Source organism: Eulemur rufifrons, chromosome 30, assembly GCF_041146395.1.
Source record: "Eulemur rufifrons isolate Redbay chromosome 30, OSU_ERuf_1, whole genome shotgun sequence".
In the NCBI taxonomy this organism is placed as follows: domain Eukaryota; kingdom Metazoa; phylum Chordata; class Mammalia; order Primates; family Lemuridae; genus Eulemur; species Eulemur rufifrons.
The window spans coordinates 60,097,554-60,114,022 of NC_091012.1; the positions used below are offsets into that span (position 1 = coordinate 60,097,554).

General features: G+C 37.9%; 1 protein-coding gene across 1 annotated transcript in view; it reads left to right on the top strand.

Annotated features, from left to right (window-relative positions):
* The first annotated feature begins 397 nt into the window (after positions 1-397).
* Positions 398-16,469, top strand: part of CHRDL1 (chordin like 1) — a 115,856-nt gene continuing 99,784 nt past the window's right edge. The window contains exons 1-2 of the mRNA XM_069463600.1: positions 398-453; positions 3,986-4,131. Of these exons, the coding sequence (XP_069319701.1) occupies positions 4,038-4,131 (94 nt within the window). The 5' untranslated portion in view covers positions 398-453; positions 3,986-4,037. The remainder of the gene's footprint in view (positions 454-3,985; positions 4,132-16,469) is intronic.

Consider the following 16,469-nt stretch of genomic DNA (forward strand, 5'->3'; position numbering starts at 1 on the left):
TGCAGTGGGGGCGCTGCGTGATGGGAAAGTCGCCGGCTGAGCCTCACACTTTCTCCTGATTTTAAAACTTTCGGGTCGGGGGAGCAGGAATAAAGCCGTTGTGCCGGGGCAGAGAAGGGGTGCGCGCTTGCAGCGGCTGCGTGCTCGAGGACTTCCCGCCAGCGCCGAGCGGCCGGCCTCTCAGGCCAAGTGGGGAGCGGGCGGGCGGGCGGGCAGGTGGCCCCGGGCCGCCGCGCCCGCGCCTTGGCTCTGCCCCCGGGAGCCGAGCGAGCCGCTGCTCCCTCGTGGTCTGAGGGCGGTGATGTTTTTCCTCCCACCCACTTTTGAGTCCCCCCTCCCCCCTCGCGCGCACTCTAGCTCTCGCCACAACCTGCAAGCCCCAGACCTCGGAGGAGCGCCCCAGGGAGCTCCGAGCGCGTGCACGCGTGGCAGACGGAGGAGGCCAGTGCCCAGGTCAGTGAGCAGTGCCCGGCGCCCACTTCCCTCACCTCCCTTTCCAGCCTTTGCACAGGTGGTGCCTTCTGTTGGCCGGAGCCGCCCTTGAAAGTTCCCCCAGGGCGCCCAAACTCCTCAACCTGCCACCCCAACCCGTCCTGTGGTCCAGCTGCCTGTGGTGGGGAAGGAGGTGGGGCCCAAGGCGCCTGACTGAGGCAGGTTGGGGGCTCTGGATTCGAACTCACAGCTCGTCACTCCCCGCTTGGCCTGCATTTCTCCATGCTCTGGAGCTCTGAGAGGTCACTCGGGTACTCCACGCTGAGCTACCTAAGGGGCTCTGGCAGTCCCCTTAATTACTACATGTGTCTCCCAGACTGTTTTCGCATTTGCTGAAGTGCCCTAGACCAGTGGCTGATTAAAACGTGCTAAAATTAATGAAACAGGGTGGATGGGCGGGAGGTTCCCTATCCTCTGGACTTCCGCCTCATTTTCTGGCCCAGACCACTGGGGTCAGAGTTTGAAACACTAGGCTCAGGAAACAACGTGGTATTGTCAGGGTACAGGGCCTGGAAGGCCTGCCTTCCAGTCCCTCCTGGCCCTGCCACTAACTCAAGTCATTTGAGTTTTCTGGGCCCCCGGGTGCCCATTTTGGAGGTGGAGTTGTGTTGAATAAAATGAAATGATAGATAGGAAGGTGTTTTGCAAGCCAAATGCAAGGCATTGTTGGTCAGTCATAAGCAGCAATGACGACATTGCCTCTGACAAGAGATACCCTGGGCTAAAATTTTTCAGTGGCAACCCACCACGAGTTAACTGAGCTTTTCTTGCTGGGTGGTAGAGTGGGGAGAGAATTTCAGCTGATAGACAAGGGCCTGAGACTCCAGTGTCTTTCTTATTGTTTGTCAGAAAGAAAATTGCTACCCTAGGGGCTGTCCCAGAGATGATAGTGAATGTGCGATTACAAGGTCAGTCAAGCCTCTCGGGAGGATTAAAGAGACACTGTGGGGCGTGAAGAACTGGCAGATATGTACTCATCCCTTAACCTTCCCTTGGGGATGTCTCTGGTTCTGTTCAACCCAAGAGGCCTGTTCTGAGAGTGGGCTCTGGACACTTGATGGCCCAGATTGCCTTGCAGTTACAGTTGGGCAAGGAGCAGTTGGCCCTTTAGCTTGTTTTATAGAGGTACCTTAATAAATATCTTTCTTTTGGTGTCTGATATAGTTCTTGTTCTCTTGTAAAGCCCATTTACCCTCCTACCCCACCCCCACCCCCAGCATTAGTTGCAGGGTTTTGTTTGTTGCTTTCTTGTTGGGTCCTGGATCCCCCCAAACATGTCAATAGCTACATTTCTAAGTAACCTGTAAAAGAGCCAGTGCAAGTTCAATGGCACAACAGCCTGTGTGAAGCAGACAGAGAGTTAATGCAGAAATAACTCCAGTTAACTGGGTCAAAGTATAATTTGAAAAATTAAGGACAGTTTGGCTCTTTGCAAGAATAAAAGTCGGCATGTTTGCTGAGCAATGCTTGCTGTGTTTACTGCTGCAGTCCCAACAAATGTTGTGAACCACCCCTCTCCTCCTAAAGAAAAAGTTAAAGAAATAAAGAGAAATTCAATGGTGGGGAGACCTGGGGAGGGAATTCTTCTTAGTTCATATTTCTGCACAGAATACAAAGGCAGGACTTCACAATCTTGTAAATCAAAAGTGAATATTTATAAAGCGATTCATTTTCTGATGTTCTCCATCACAGCCTGGGAGGCCACACAGATGACAGCAATGCCAAAAGAGATTAATTGCTCTCTAGTCACCAACTTTTCTATTTGCTCATAACATTAGTTGGGACCCAAGAAAAGCAAAAAATTTCTACGAGCCATTTTCTTGCCAGCTTGAGTTAGGAAGTAATGCTACTGTTCACCGAATCGCCCAACCATTGTACAAGAAAAACAGCCCTGTTGGTTCTAGCATGGGGAGACCAGAAAACCATGGTCTCAGAAACACCCCCTGAGACCCATATATGATTGTGATAAATTAGATTTCAGTGGTTAAAAATCTTTCTCTTTTGGAGACTTGGGGGATAAACTTTATTAAAGCAGGCTCAGGAAGAACCTCGCTGAGGTGGGTAGCTGTGTTAAACTGTTAATGAAAATGATTTGCTTCAAGGGAACCTGGTAGCTCTCAGGGGACAGCAACATTCTGAGTAATTGAAAGTGGGCCATAAGCTCTCAGAGGGGACCAAGACATCAGAACCCAGGCCTTTGGAAGGCTAGGAACATATCCTAGGAGAATTTGATCCTTTTTTAAAGAGCAGGGAGGAAGTAGAGAAAGAAGGCAAATGGTGCTGCAAATCCTGCTTCATAGCACAAATTATTCTCTGTGATCCGGTTCTTCTCGGTTACATGTTCATAATTTGAGACTGGATTTTGAATGATCTGAACAACTTCATAACATTTAAATAGGAGCTGTGGCATCTACTTCAGAGCCCAAAGACATTCAATTCTCCAAAATGATCATCTTGTACTCCCTCAAGTTCTTTATGCTCAATATTTAGGTTGGACTCTCAGAAAAGATTAATGACTTCAGTTCCCATTCAGGGTTAACCCCAGATTGAATTTGGTGTTTCTACAACATTTAAATATTTTCAAATCATCTATTGGAAGAATCTTACAAACTCTCAAGTCTGTGGAAATGGCCTGTGAATGAATATGAGCTACAGCAAACTTTCTGTGTTCCAAGGCTTTAAAGGCTTAAGATTTCTACCCCTTAGACCGGAAATGCCAATTTCATGTTTTAAAGAATTGTAGTTGCTTTAATAATCTTCTGCTTGGCGAATACAATTTGAACAAATTACCTATTTAAATTTGCCTAATTTCCATTAAAAATGGCCCATTTAAAATTTCCATTTCACAATGGACTTTGTGGGAGGAGGAATATGTCTGAACCATTCTAAACAATAAAACCTTTCAGGTGTTTAATTGCATCCATTTGCTAATTACATCTATCTTTTCCATCATAAGTAGCCAAACTGAAGATCCTTATAGATCTTATAGAGGACATAGGAGAAAGTTTGATCAATTTGTAGTTCATCCCTGAAGGATTAATGATAACAGTAGTTTTGAAGCTAAGATTAATTAACTTTCATTTCAGAAATTGCTTGGATCTCTCGTGCCTATTACTTTTACCTTGTTTGCCAAAATAGCCATTTTGCAAACTCCCATTTTCCTTTTCTCCCAAAGAAAATCTCTTGAGAAATCAACTTTAATTCCCTTAAAAAAGAGGATTTCAAAATTTATTTTTATTTTCCTATGAGTTGCCTGTAAGGATTTAGCATCAGCATTGGATAGGAATGCATGCTCATTCGCTTGAATTTTCTCCCACAGTCTTCCCAAGACTGGAGAGGCAAGTCCTTTATCTTATGCCGGCAAACAATACTTGCGCCTATGTAAATTCTCCTGCATTTTTTTCCTAGAAAGTTAGAAGCCTAAGTTTCAATGATCTCTATTAGTTTTAGAGGATTCTGTGTTACGTCTTTTTTTCTGCTTTCTTCCTAACAGCTTGAGTCCACCGGGCCTTGAAGGTTCTGAGTTGCCTTTTGCAGTGGCCCACATGAGAAAAAAGTGGAAAATGGGAAGCATGAAATACATCTTTTCCTTGTTGTTCTTTCTTTTCCTAGAAGGAAGCAAAACAGAGCAAGTAAAACGTAAGTGTCTTGCGTTTAAAAAATAATATATTTCTTATAATTTCTTTGAAAATGTGGTTATAATCTGTAGGGATTGTGATTTAGCCCAAACGTGGCCATGCCATTATTCTAAGAGAAGAAAGTGAATGTTACTGGTTTATGCATGAGTTGATAAAAGAATGAGAGCTTTGAATCGGGCCAGCTAAATTTGGGACTGTTTTTCTGATTATCATATAGTTTTCATCTCATAGAACACATGACACATTAGCCTATTTTCCCTTTCCTGTTCTAAACTATACAAATCTCATTCCATTTTACGTAACTCTAGAAATATCTGACAGATGAGCTGGATTTTTTCCCAAATTTCAGACTCTTCAGCAAAGGTTTTCAGTTTATGAAAAGAATGACACAGAAAAGAAAAAACAAAGAAAAAGTAAAGCAGGCTCTGCCTATTCCCTTATGCTGAAAACCGAGGAAGAAACCTTCACATGAACTGGATTCAGATGAAAAATCCTTTGAGGAAATTGAGATTCCAGGGACCGTTAGCAAATTGGATGCCATTTATTGAAAAGAACGTCCCCGCAAAGCCAGGGAATATTTCTAGAAAGTCAGCGATCCGTGTGATGGGCTAACACATTGGAGAAAGCAGAGAGTGGCAGGAAAGGGGGTGGGGAGGAGATAATTAACCCTCCTTGCTGCTACATTTGGGAGATTTATGAGTAACCATCGACATCTCCATTCTTGTTAACAGCTTTCTGCTGTCTCTGCACAGTGTAGACCTTACCTTCTTTGGGCCACTTGCAGCCACCTCTGAGATGGACACTTGCTCTAAATTTGAAGGAAAAGCCTTAGCTCTAGTTCCCCTTTTTGGCTGCATCAAAAGAAGCACAAAGTGGAATTGGTCCAAAAGGGGCATTCTCTGCTCCACTGAACTTATTCATGAGAAGGAGCTTTGAAAAAATTCTTGGTAGGAGCTGAAGCAGCATCTGAAGCCCATCACTTAAACATTTATCTCCTTTATCAGCATAAGTTAAATAGATCAGGCAGAAGTCTTGCCGACAAGAACAGTGCCAAGCCTATTCCATCCTTAAGTGTGTTTCTGTCCCACTATGAATTTCATAGTAAACTTAGTCTTTTTCCTGTGAGAAATAGTGCTTTTGATTAAGCTTTTAAGCATGAGCGATCTATGGTGATATCTAGTATAATTGGGATACAAAAGGAAGTTTAGCAGGGCACAATCTCAGCTAGGAAGCTTGGATCAACTTCTCGTCTTGTATTCCTTAACTGCCTCCTTTTTTCCAATTGTATATAGTTCATCTCAGAACCCTCCTCTTCCAGAAGCCCTCCTTGATTTAAGTGGATGTGACAGAAATGTTCATCCATTCTCAGGTCAGCTCACAATCAGCTGGGCTTAAAAGTCCTCCTCTCTTAGAAAAAAAAAAAAAAAAACTTCCCTTATGGCCTGTTACTGATGGCCTCACGGGGAAAGCTTGTAACTTTCAGAAGACCTTCTTTTCTGGGAAGTCTTCCATATTTATGAAGAATTGAAGGATATTGTCCATGAAACTTAGAGATTAATTGATAAACCTAAGAAAGCTGCAACTTAAAAAAATACTTACAGACTGAAAATTACTGCTTTCTAACATTTCCTTATCCCTATGAATTTGTCCCAAACCCTTTTGATATTTAGTTGATGCCAAAATGCCAAAATGATTATGTAATGGACGGCCTAGGGCACCAGTTATGGTCTAGTGTTTCAGGCGTATTGTTAGATGATGAGGCTAAGGTGATGGTCATTTTCTGAATGAGCCACTGAGCATCATCCTATATGGCCACACTCAACCTAACTATCTCAAGCATGTTTGAAGATGTGCAAAGTCATTTTTGCTGAAGGGGGAACCTCAAAGCATATGTCCTTTGTATGTTGCCTTGATACACAGGCACACGTACACATGCACACACACACAACATGCATGCACAGAGATTTATATTGCAGCTCTAACAGTGAGAAGTTAGCAGCAGTGGAAATGTCAATCCATAGGGAAATGGTTACAAAAATCATCCAAGTAATGTAATATCATGCTTCCATTAAAAACACTGTTTATTTAAATTTGGTGGCCCTGGAAAATGCTTATGTTAGCATATTTGTAACTTTCTTAAATTATAAAATTAATATATATACTCATTATACAAGATAATATGAAAACATCTGAGCTTCAATAAAGAGCATGTGCTCCTTAACTCCATTCCACTCTCCAGAGATAACCATTATTAATGGTTTGCTATGTGTTCTTCCAAACTCTTTTCTTTGTGTTATAAAATCACATGTACTTATCTGTAGGGTTTTTTTCTTTTACAAAAATGGGATATTATATACATTTTTCTGTAACTTGCTTTTACTCAACAATGTGTCTAGGACATCCTTCCATGTCAGAACATTGCAATATAACAGTGCCATATTCTTTCCAATCAAATTGCATGTGTGCCATGATTTATTTAACTAATCTCTATTTGTAAATATTGAGGTTACTTGCAATTTTTGCTATTACAAGTAAGGCATTAATGAACAACTTTAGGAATTTATGCAAGTATTTTTGAGGAGTTGTTAGTCAAAGTATGTGTTCAGTTTAAATCTTGATTAAGTACTGCCAAAATGACCTTCAAATACGTTGTATTAATTTTTACTCCCACTATCTGTGTATGAGTGTCCATTTCTAATTCTTTCACCAAGAGTGTTATTAGTTTTTGTATTTTGGGGCCAGTTTAAATGGGGAAATCACATTTCAGTTTTGCTTTGATATTTTCCTATCACTGGAATATCTTTTCAATTACTTTTTAGTTTAATCATATTTCTTCAGTGAATTGCCTATTTTTCAGTTGTGTTGCTAGTCTTATTGGTTTGCAAAAGCTTATTTGTTAACCTTCTGTATTTCAAATATGATTTTCTGTCTGCCATTTGTTTTAAACCTTGTTTAAGTTGCATTTTCCCAGATGGAAGTTTTAAAATTTTGTGTAGTCAGATATGTCATTCATTTCCTATATGGCTTCTGGATTTCTTATTCCTAGGAAGATCTCTCCCACCTTATATTCTTTGTTTTCTTCTATTGCTGCCATAATTTTGGCTTTTGCCCAAGGTTCTCTATTCTATCTGAAATTTATATTCATGTATGGTATGCATAGGGAACTAATTTTTAAAAATCTCTGGATGGTAGGTTTATAAATGTCATTTTTGTTCACCTTTGTGTGTCTGTCTATTCCAAAGTTTCCCCAATTAGCAAGTATTACTTTTACAATAGGGAAAAAGCTCTTTAAAGTGAAAGGACACATAATTTTCTATATTTTTACTGTCCAATTCTAAAGATGGCTAGGTATGGGAGTAGATGAAGAAAAAAGAGGGATTTTTTTTTAATTAAAAAAGCAACCACTTGGAAAACATGTAAGTGTAGGCATAATAAACCTTCACATCTCTCCTTGCGGCCTAATGCCATTTTACCAAAGGATGCCAAAGTTTTTGATCTTTCAGGGATGGGTTAGAATATAAAACTCTAGGAGGGTGCTCTGTAGCCTGTTTGCTCTCCTATTTGGGACATCAGGTAGAATGAGAATCGATGCTGTTATGGTCAAAGATGCTCACTCAGTTGGTGTAGAAATCTCGAGGTCTGGAAAAAAAATGCTTTATTTGTGGAAAGCTTTTTTTTTTTTTTTGTAGGGAATGGTGAAGTTGGGTGCTGCCGCTTGTTGGTAGCTAATTAGGCATAGTTACAGTTGCTCTCAGAAGAGGGAAGACAGGCTCAGGAAGCCAAAGAGTACTGATAGTGCATTGCAATGGATGAATGAGCCATTTGTTGCTTATATAAAAGTTTGTTACCATCTAGCATCAGCAAGGTTTGAGTTCTTTAGATGGGAAAAGGTCTTTCTGTAACTCCATTATTCTCTGTTGTTAAAGTTGTAGTCAATGAGGCCAGGAAACTCTTTTGAAGTTCAAAGGAGCATAACATTCACAGCATAATATTCATGCAAATATGGGACAAATGGGCTGATGAGTTTGCCCCTTTTGACAGATCTAACTTAGGTAATGAACTATTGATCAAAGTGAGGTTGAAGAATTGAGTTGTTAAGAATATTTAATTATGTATTGCTAATGGACCAGCCTATGCCAAGTCTGGCAAAGGTTCTGGAGAAATTGTTCACGTATTTCATGGAGTCCTTTCCTGCTTTATAAGGTGAGTTAACTGGATCTTCAAGGGACTAGATTCTCACTCATTTTTCTCCTCAGGAGAAAAGCTTTTACCATTCAAATGTGGCTGAAAGTGGGCCTCTGGACTTCTTAGGAAAGGCACACCACCAAAAGATTGGAGGGAAGGGAGAAGATACTTAGAAAGTTTGAGACATGTGAAGCATAGCCTTATGGAGCCTACCCAGAACCTCTCTGTCTATTGTGAAAGCCAGCCAGGAAGGCATGAGTTTTCCTCCTCCAGATTCTCACTTGGACATTTGAGGTGATTATTGAACAACAGAAAGAAGCAAGCAAAAGAGTAGACCTGTTCATGTCTTACAAATTTAAGTAGGTAGAAGTAGAAGAAAGGAAGAACACCTTAAAATTAGATAGCTTAATGGTTTTCAAAGGGCATTCTTAATTATTTTTTAGTTTGAGGGGGGACAGTGGGTTTTGGCATGGAGGCTCTGGAGTTAGCCTAGATCCAACCCCCAGCTCCATGACTTAACTTACATACCTTGGGAATGTTACTTAACCCCTTCAGCTTTAGTTTTCTTATTAGTACTATGGGAAAATAATAGCATAACGAGCATCAACATGATCATTTGAAGAATAAATAAGATTGTGTATACCAAGTGCTTTGCACAGTGCTAGCACATAGTAAACTTTTAATAACTATTAGAGCAACTACCTTACAAGCCAAATGATATTATCCCCTTAATTTTAGATGAGAAACTTGAAACATAATGAGGTCAAGTGACTTTGTGCAGACAGCAAGTCCCAGCCAGAACCAAAACTAAAACCCAGATCTCCAAATTCAGTGTTTTGTTCCCTATACCAGTTTCCGTCTGGCAATTCTCTGAGGAAGCCAGTTCATTCTCTTGAATAGAAGCCCAGTCCTTTATACATGACAGCCACTTAATACATAAGAGATGATCCAAGTGAATAAATAAAGAACTTTGTAACTGGAATTCCTAAGAGAGGCAGTATACTATTTTGGAATTAAAAGACTGAGACTAGAACTAAAATTATTCAGGAACCTGAATTAGCTAAACTGAAGGAAAGTAGTGAGGAAGGTTAAAAATATGTGCCTTTATGTCCATGCTTCTTAGAGTTCCCTGACTTCTCAGTAGGATTGGAATGTCCTCATAGTTTAATGGAAAGAAGACTATGCTTGAAGTCAAAAGACCTGGTTTCTGATCAGTCTTCTGTTGTTTGCTGTGTGGTATTGGTTGAGTCATTCATGTTCTTTGAAGTTAAAAGATTCTCTACTTACAAATTGAGAAGAATTCTTGCTTTCTGGACAGAAAACTAAAGAACAACAAACTAAGAACTAAGGAGGTGGGACAAGGGAAACCAAGGCCCTGGCTTCATGTACATGGAGCAAACCACCAGGACTTTTAATATTGTCCCAGGTCATTGCAAAGAATATTTTATTCATTTAAGATTTATAGTTTATCTGTTTCTAGAAAGATTAGATACATGGAGATGAAAGTATAGGTGCAAGGTGTTTTTAACAATGAAATAAAATAGATGCTATCTGAAGAAAGTAGAAAGAGTAGATGTCTTTAACATCTGGTTTGGTAGATTATAGCATTTGCACTCTAAGTTAGGCTTATGCTTCCTGAAAGAACAAAAAGAGAAACTTTGGGTTTGTTGGCAAGAGAAAATTTACAGTTTCATCTACAGAGATTATTTCCACTTCTTACTCAAGCAGTATTGATCATGGGATGACTGAATAAAGCACATTCTGGGTGAGAGGAGACCATCTCTAACTTCGGTTTCCTAAAAGAAAAAAACCATTGTCTGTTCCACATTTCTTTATTGAGGCTCTATAAAGAAAGAGAACAAATATTAAATTATAATTCAATGAAGTTCTGTGTGTAAGTGGTAAGGAAACGTGGTCCATGAACTTGACCTTTGAATGATCTAAGTTAATTGGCAGATAGAACATGGAAATGTTAAACAAATAAATGTTTAATGTGTCTACTAGACTGGATAGTCAACTATCAGATGCCCTAAGCAAGTTTTATATTCACATGATTGCTTTATAATTTTAAAATTGAAATTTTAAAAATTGTTAAACATTCAGTAGATACATAAAAGTATAAGGAAAGCAAAAATCAGCAGTAATCTCAACATGTATGGATAACCATAGTTAGTTGATATAGATACTTCTAGCCTTTTTTTCTGAGCTCAGCGATACAAATATATTATTTTACAAAATTAAAGCACTGTCTTGCAACCAATTTGGATCAGGGTTTATTATGTCAGTTCTCAATTGGAGTCTCTAAAATGCACCTGTAGTCAAGATACATCTTGTGTTATCTGAAGTGAAAGCTGGGTGGTTTAGATATCAGTTGCAGGGAATGCGAATTTGATTCTGCTCAAGAGCCCAACTTGTATTCTTGACCAAACAGAAAGAAAGTATTCCTGACAAAACAAAAAGTCTCCTTTAATAGAGACTTGCACAGCTGAGGTGCTGATAGGAAGAACAATTTGTTTTTTTGAACAAGAGTTTTTATTTTGCCCAAAGTCCTATGCCATATGACATAGAAGAGATGATTTTAGCCACAAAAAAAAATATTGAGGTCAGGTTTCACGAGCTGAGCAGCCTTTCTGTAAAAGGATCTCCCCATGGCCTCATCGTAAAGACTAATGAGAATACTATTAACTCCCAGTTATCCATGCTAATGGGAGATAGAAGGGCACAATAACTTGAAATTTCATGGAAAATCTCCAGTTCTTAGCCAATAGTGTCACCTTGCTTGACTGTCAAACCTCTTTGAACTATGGACTCTTTTCTTCTCATTGAGTTTACCCACCTGCTAGTAGAAAAGTGAAATAGCCACAAGGAAAGTAGTGGGAGGGCCATGCTGTGAATAGGATACTCAATATATATTAAGTTGAATTAATTTTGGGCAAATGATCCAGCTAGTAGGGGTAAGATAATTAACTCCTGGGTGAAAAAATACGCTGTATACACAGGATGGAGAATTTGGCTTCTTCCTGACTTTCCTTTTTCACTTCATTTCCACAGCCTGGAAATGAAGTCTTAAAGTCTTGAGGAAATCTGACAGTCTTCAACTCTAGAAACCTTATTGCCACAGAAATAAGAGACTTTTTTCCCCTAACTATTATATCTTACCCTTCCTACATTCTGCTTCGAGTTTGATAAATGACAGAAGAGAAGTATTTATGCCTTTATTTTTTTCTTCACTGTTCTAGTAGCCTTTTTAAGAAATAAATAATTAAAAAGGAATTTGTTTACTTGATGTGTCCACTCATATAATGAACAGCAAAGATTCATCTCTCCCTTTCCACTGACTGTATGTGTTATAACAGAATAAATATTACTGTAATACTGACATGATGATGTGTCTACAGTAATAGCTCTTATCAAAAACAGTTTATGGGAATGTTTTCTTGATTTTGGACTGATGATGAAGTTATTGACCTTTTGACCTAATCCTGGGAGCTCAGCAGTAATGATTGGGCAAAACATTGATGGCATAGTGGCACATCTCTGTTGTTGCTTATTTTTTGTCATGATTGTTCCTGTTAACAGGGGCCCCTAAAGTAGCAGGGATTGCCACCTCTAATTAGGGCCAGCTGAACCATTTGAAAAATAGCTATGATGATGCAGGTTGAAGGTCCATCTCACTTGTTAGTTGGAATTCCTTTGAAACCAAATTCTACTCTCAGATACCATTAGTTAGTACTAAGTCACTCATTCTACAGCTGGTATCTCTCAGTTATTGGCAAGTGATCACCTTACTTTTTTTGCTTATATTTCCTAGAAGGTGGTGGTGAGGCATCTTTTTTTCAATAAAATGAACTAATTTGTTTTTCTTCTCCAAGATGATATACTAGGACGTTAGGTGTGGTTGATTATACATATAACTCACTAAATTATCTCCTAGGTAATGCTAAAATCTTTTTAAAAGTTACACTTATAAACATATGCTGAAATTGAATTTATCATATTAATAATTTCTGAAAATTGATCATTCTCCAGTGTGTTCATGGTGAAAACAGTATAATTGTGCTAACCACTCACTCTTGGACAACCATGCTAAAACATATCTTAAAGATTCTGATGTTTACTTTTGTGATATGCTTCAAAAAATATCAGTGTCAATAATTGCAGAAGCATTGTTTAATAGCACCAATGGCATTCCTGTTCAACTCCTTCTTTGCCTTCAGTTCCTGAAGTTTTTCCTTCTAGGAGTTGTGGCTTTCTGTCTGGGGAATAATTGGCTAAATCTTGTTCTGCTGAGATAATAAGGCCCGTGCACTTGAGGAAAGATCATTAGGTTTGCAATGAAGATCAGGTTTCTATCAGCAGTTAGTGTTTGAGTAAGATACTTGCATCCTCAAAAAGCATAGTTTGGAAGATACTGGTATGTGGGATAAATGTCACGTGAGCATATGAAAAAAATGCTGTTAGGTTTATAAAGAATGAAAAAGAACTTTTAGCTGAGATAATCTCATCTTCTCAACAAGATTTCAAAGCCCTTGAGACCATGGGCACTATTATATACATTATGCTTTGTCATTGATATAAATACAAAAATGCAAAATAAAGTCTCTACCAGCTGTACCATCTTATATAGTCTGTCTTGAGTATTACTTGACTTCATTACAAATAAGACTCGTTCTTCAAAAGGTAGTCAAAGTTGTGTTTTGAAGGTGGAGTGGAAGGGTAATTTGAGAAAAGGTTAGGCAAGAATATATTGAAGCCCTTTAATTTCCAAGTTCTAAAAGTGGGTGACCTGCACTTTACCAACTACATGGCAGGCCAGGTAGAATTCTGTTAGGGTTATAGTCCTCAGTTCGAAAGTCAGACTACATAGGTCTGAATCTAGATCCATACCTTGATTAGTCATGTCAACTTGGGCAAGTTACCAAACCTCTCTGTGCCTTAGATTCTTCATTTGTAAAATAGAGCTAATAATGGGACCTACATCGGGCTGTTGTGATAATTTAGTGAATTTGTATATGTAAAACCCTTAGAACAGAGCCTGGCTCATGGTAAGTGCTCAAAAAATATTAGTTGTTGTTATTAATATTATTTTTATCCCCATTCTCACCTGGCTCCACATTTTTCCAGGACCCGCTTTCCTGTCTGCTTTTTGCACTGATCATCTACCTCCTATCTTTTAAGCCAAATTTGGGGCAGGAAAATTCAGATCACTCAGCTTTCACACTTTGTCTAACAATACTTCTTAGAGGCTGAATTTTGGGGGAAATGGAATCTATTGGCTGAAATCAGTTACGTGGGTTATCTGTGGTTTTCATGAATAACAGTGAGCTCAGATATATTGAAGTAATCCATTTAACAGTGTCAGTGAAATAATCTATCTTAAAGATACTTTAGAGAAGAGATAGCAACTTGCTTGAAAGTGATATGTAAAGAATACCTTCCTTGTTGCATCAGTGTAAACTGTCCCTTTGGAAATAGACTTTCCTGCAAGTGAGAATTTTTAAGTTTGGATGAGAGTTTTAAAAATGTGTAAATGCAGTTGAAACCCACATTTTGATAGCTTGTTTTATTTTAGTGCTTGCTTAGTCTTTCAGAGGTATTTATTTTTTATTATCCTATTTCTTCTTCATCAAGTAAGAAAGGGGTAAGTCATTCAACCATGCAGAACACATAGCTGATCTCAAAAGCTCATGTGATTTCATATTTTAAATAGGTAAATATGATGTCAACCTCTGTTGAGCTAATCCAAGCAAGAAAAATAACCCAGAACCAAATACATAATACACAGGTTCTTATCTTACTTTGCAATGTGGAATTAAATCTACAAAATAATTTCTAGCTTACTTATATTTAAGTATTAGTGGCCCCAGACCCATATGACTATTTATGCTAACTTAATAATGCCATTTGAAGGAGCCACCTTCGTGGATTTTCTTACAATTGTATACTCAGATTCTTTCTGAAATGTTGAAATAAATTGTATATGTGAAATATAAATCACCTAAGTGTTTGTCAATGAGACTATAAATTTATTGTACAGAAACAATCATTCTCCTCTCACCAACATGTGGAAGGTAGAAAAAGATGCCTCATTTAGATGTTAGTCTTGGGAAATTCATGGTCATCTCTCATCAGTTAAAGATGCTGAGATTGTTAAAATATTTAAAATATTTCTTACCCTATCCTTGAATATCATGGAGCAGAAGTTTAATTTGTGTCTATACCAAGAAAATTGTATTGCTAAGACTTGGCTGAAAAACACAAGTTCTGCCTAAAAAGTATTTTTTATGTCCTTTCAGTTAATAAATGGTTTTGAGCACCTACTCTTTGTCCGGAAATATAGATTAATATAACAATGTTAATAATAATGGCAATATCATAAAAGGGGAAATAAAATGGTTACTAAATATGAATGTATATCCACTATTTAATAAAAAGGAAAGAAAGATTGGTTCCATTTCCCCCACCAAATTGGCAAATTTTTAAATAATTAAAATATCCATTGCTAGGCATTATCACCCACTGCTAATGGGTTCAGCCTTTCTGGAAGGCAGTTTGGCAATATAGATCAACAATTTGAAAGCATTTGAAACCTTTAACCCAAGAATTCTACTTATAAGAATTTATATTGAAAAAATAACTAGTGTTGTACACAGAGGTTTATATACAAGGATGTTTGTCGTGGATTTTTTTAACAGAAAGAAATGAAAATAACCTAATATCCCCAAATAGGGGATTGGTTAATAAATTATGGTTCAGCTGTATATTGGTGTAGAATTATGTCACTAGACATGAGGTATGGGAAAAATATTTAGTGGCACAGCAATGTTCTGATATGTTAATTTTATAATGTAGTTTATAAGATGTATATACTATAAGTTGTTAATTTTGTAATAAAACCTTTTTACACATAATGCATGGAAAAAAGACTGGAAAGAGCTCAATCTGATATATAAAGATCTTGGAAGTTGACATTCCTGTTGACACAAGAAAAAAGCTAAATGAATTGAAAATCAGCAATAGATGCAGTAAGATGGGAAATGGGGACAAAGTATAAAGATCAAGAAGGAAGAAATAAAACTACTTTTCTTTGCAGACAACATGATTGTGTAGGAAACCCCAAAGAATCACAACGATGACAAAAAACATTCCTATAATTAATAAGCAGGGCTGAATGATACAAAATTAATGTACAAAAGACAATTGCTTTCCTATATACCAGCAATGAACAAGTGGACTTTGAAATAAAAAATAGAATACCATTTACATTAGCATAGCCAAAACCAAAACACTTAGGTTATAAATCCAAAAAAATACATACAAGATCTAAATGATGAAAACTACAAAACTTTGATGAAAGAAATCAAATAACTAAATAAAATGGAGAGATAGTCCATATTCATTGATAGGAAGACTCAGTATTGTCAAGATGTCAGTTTTCCCCAACTTGATCTATAGATTCAATACTATACCAGTAAAAATACCAGCAACTTATTCTGTGTATATCAACAAACTGACTCTAGAGTTTATATGGAAAAGCAAAAGATCCAGAATAGACAATAATAAAAAAGATCAAAGTCAGAGGACTAATACTATATAACTTCAAGACTTACTATTAAGCTACAGTAATTAAGACTGTGTGATACTGGCAAAAGAATAGACAAATGGATCAATAGAACATAATAGAGAGCCCAGAAGTAGACCCACACAGACATCATCAACTGCAAAGCAATCCAATGGAGAAAAGATAGTCTTTTCAATAAATGGTGCTGGAACAACTAGACATCCACATCCAAAATAAATAAATAAGAAAATCTAGACATAGACCTTACACCCTTTACTAAAAGCTACTCAGTATGGATCACAGACCTAAATGTTAAATGCAAAACTATGAAACTCTTAGAAGATAATATGGGAGAAAAATCTAGGTAACTTTGGGTTTGGCAATGACTTTTTATTTTCAATTATTATGGTACATGATCGTTGTATATCTTTATAGGGCACATGTGATGTTTTGATATAGGCCTGTAATGTGGATTAATCAAAATTAACCCTTTTAATAAAAAGATTTGTTCTGTGAAGTCTGGATTCAGTCAAGAGGCTGTACTTGGGGATACGGAGGGCCACATGTGGCCTTGAGGCCTAAGGTTTCCAACC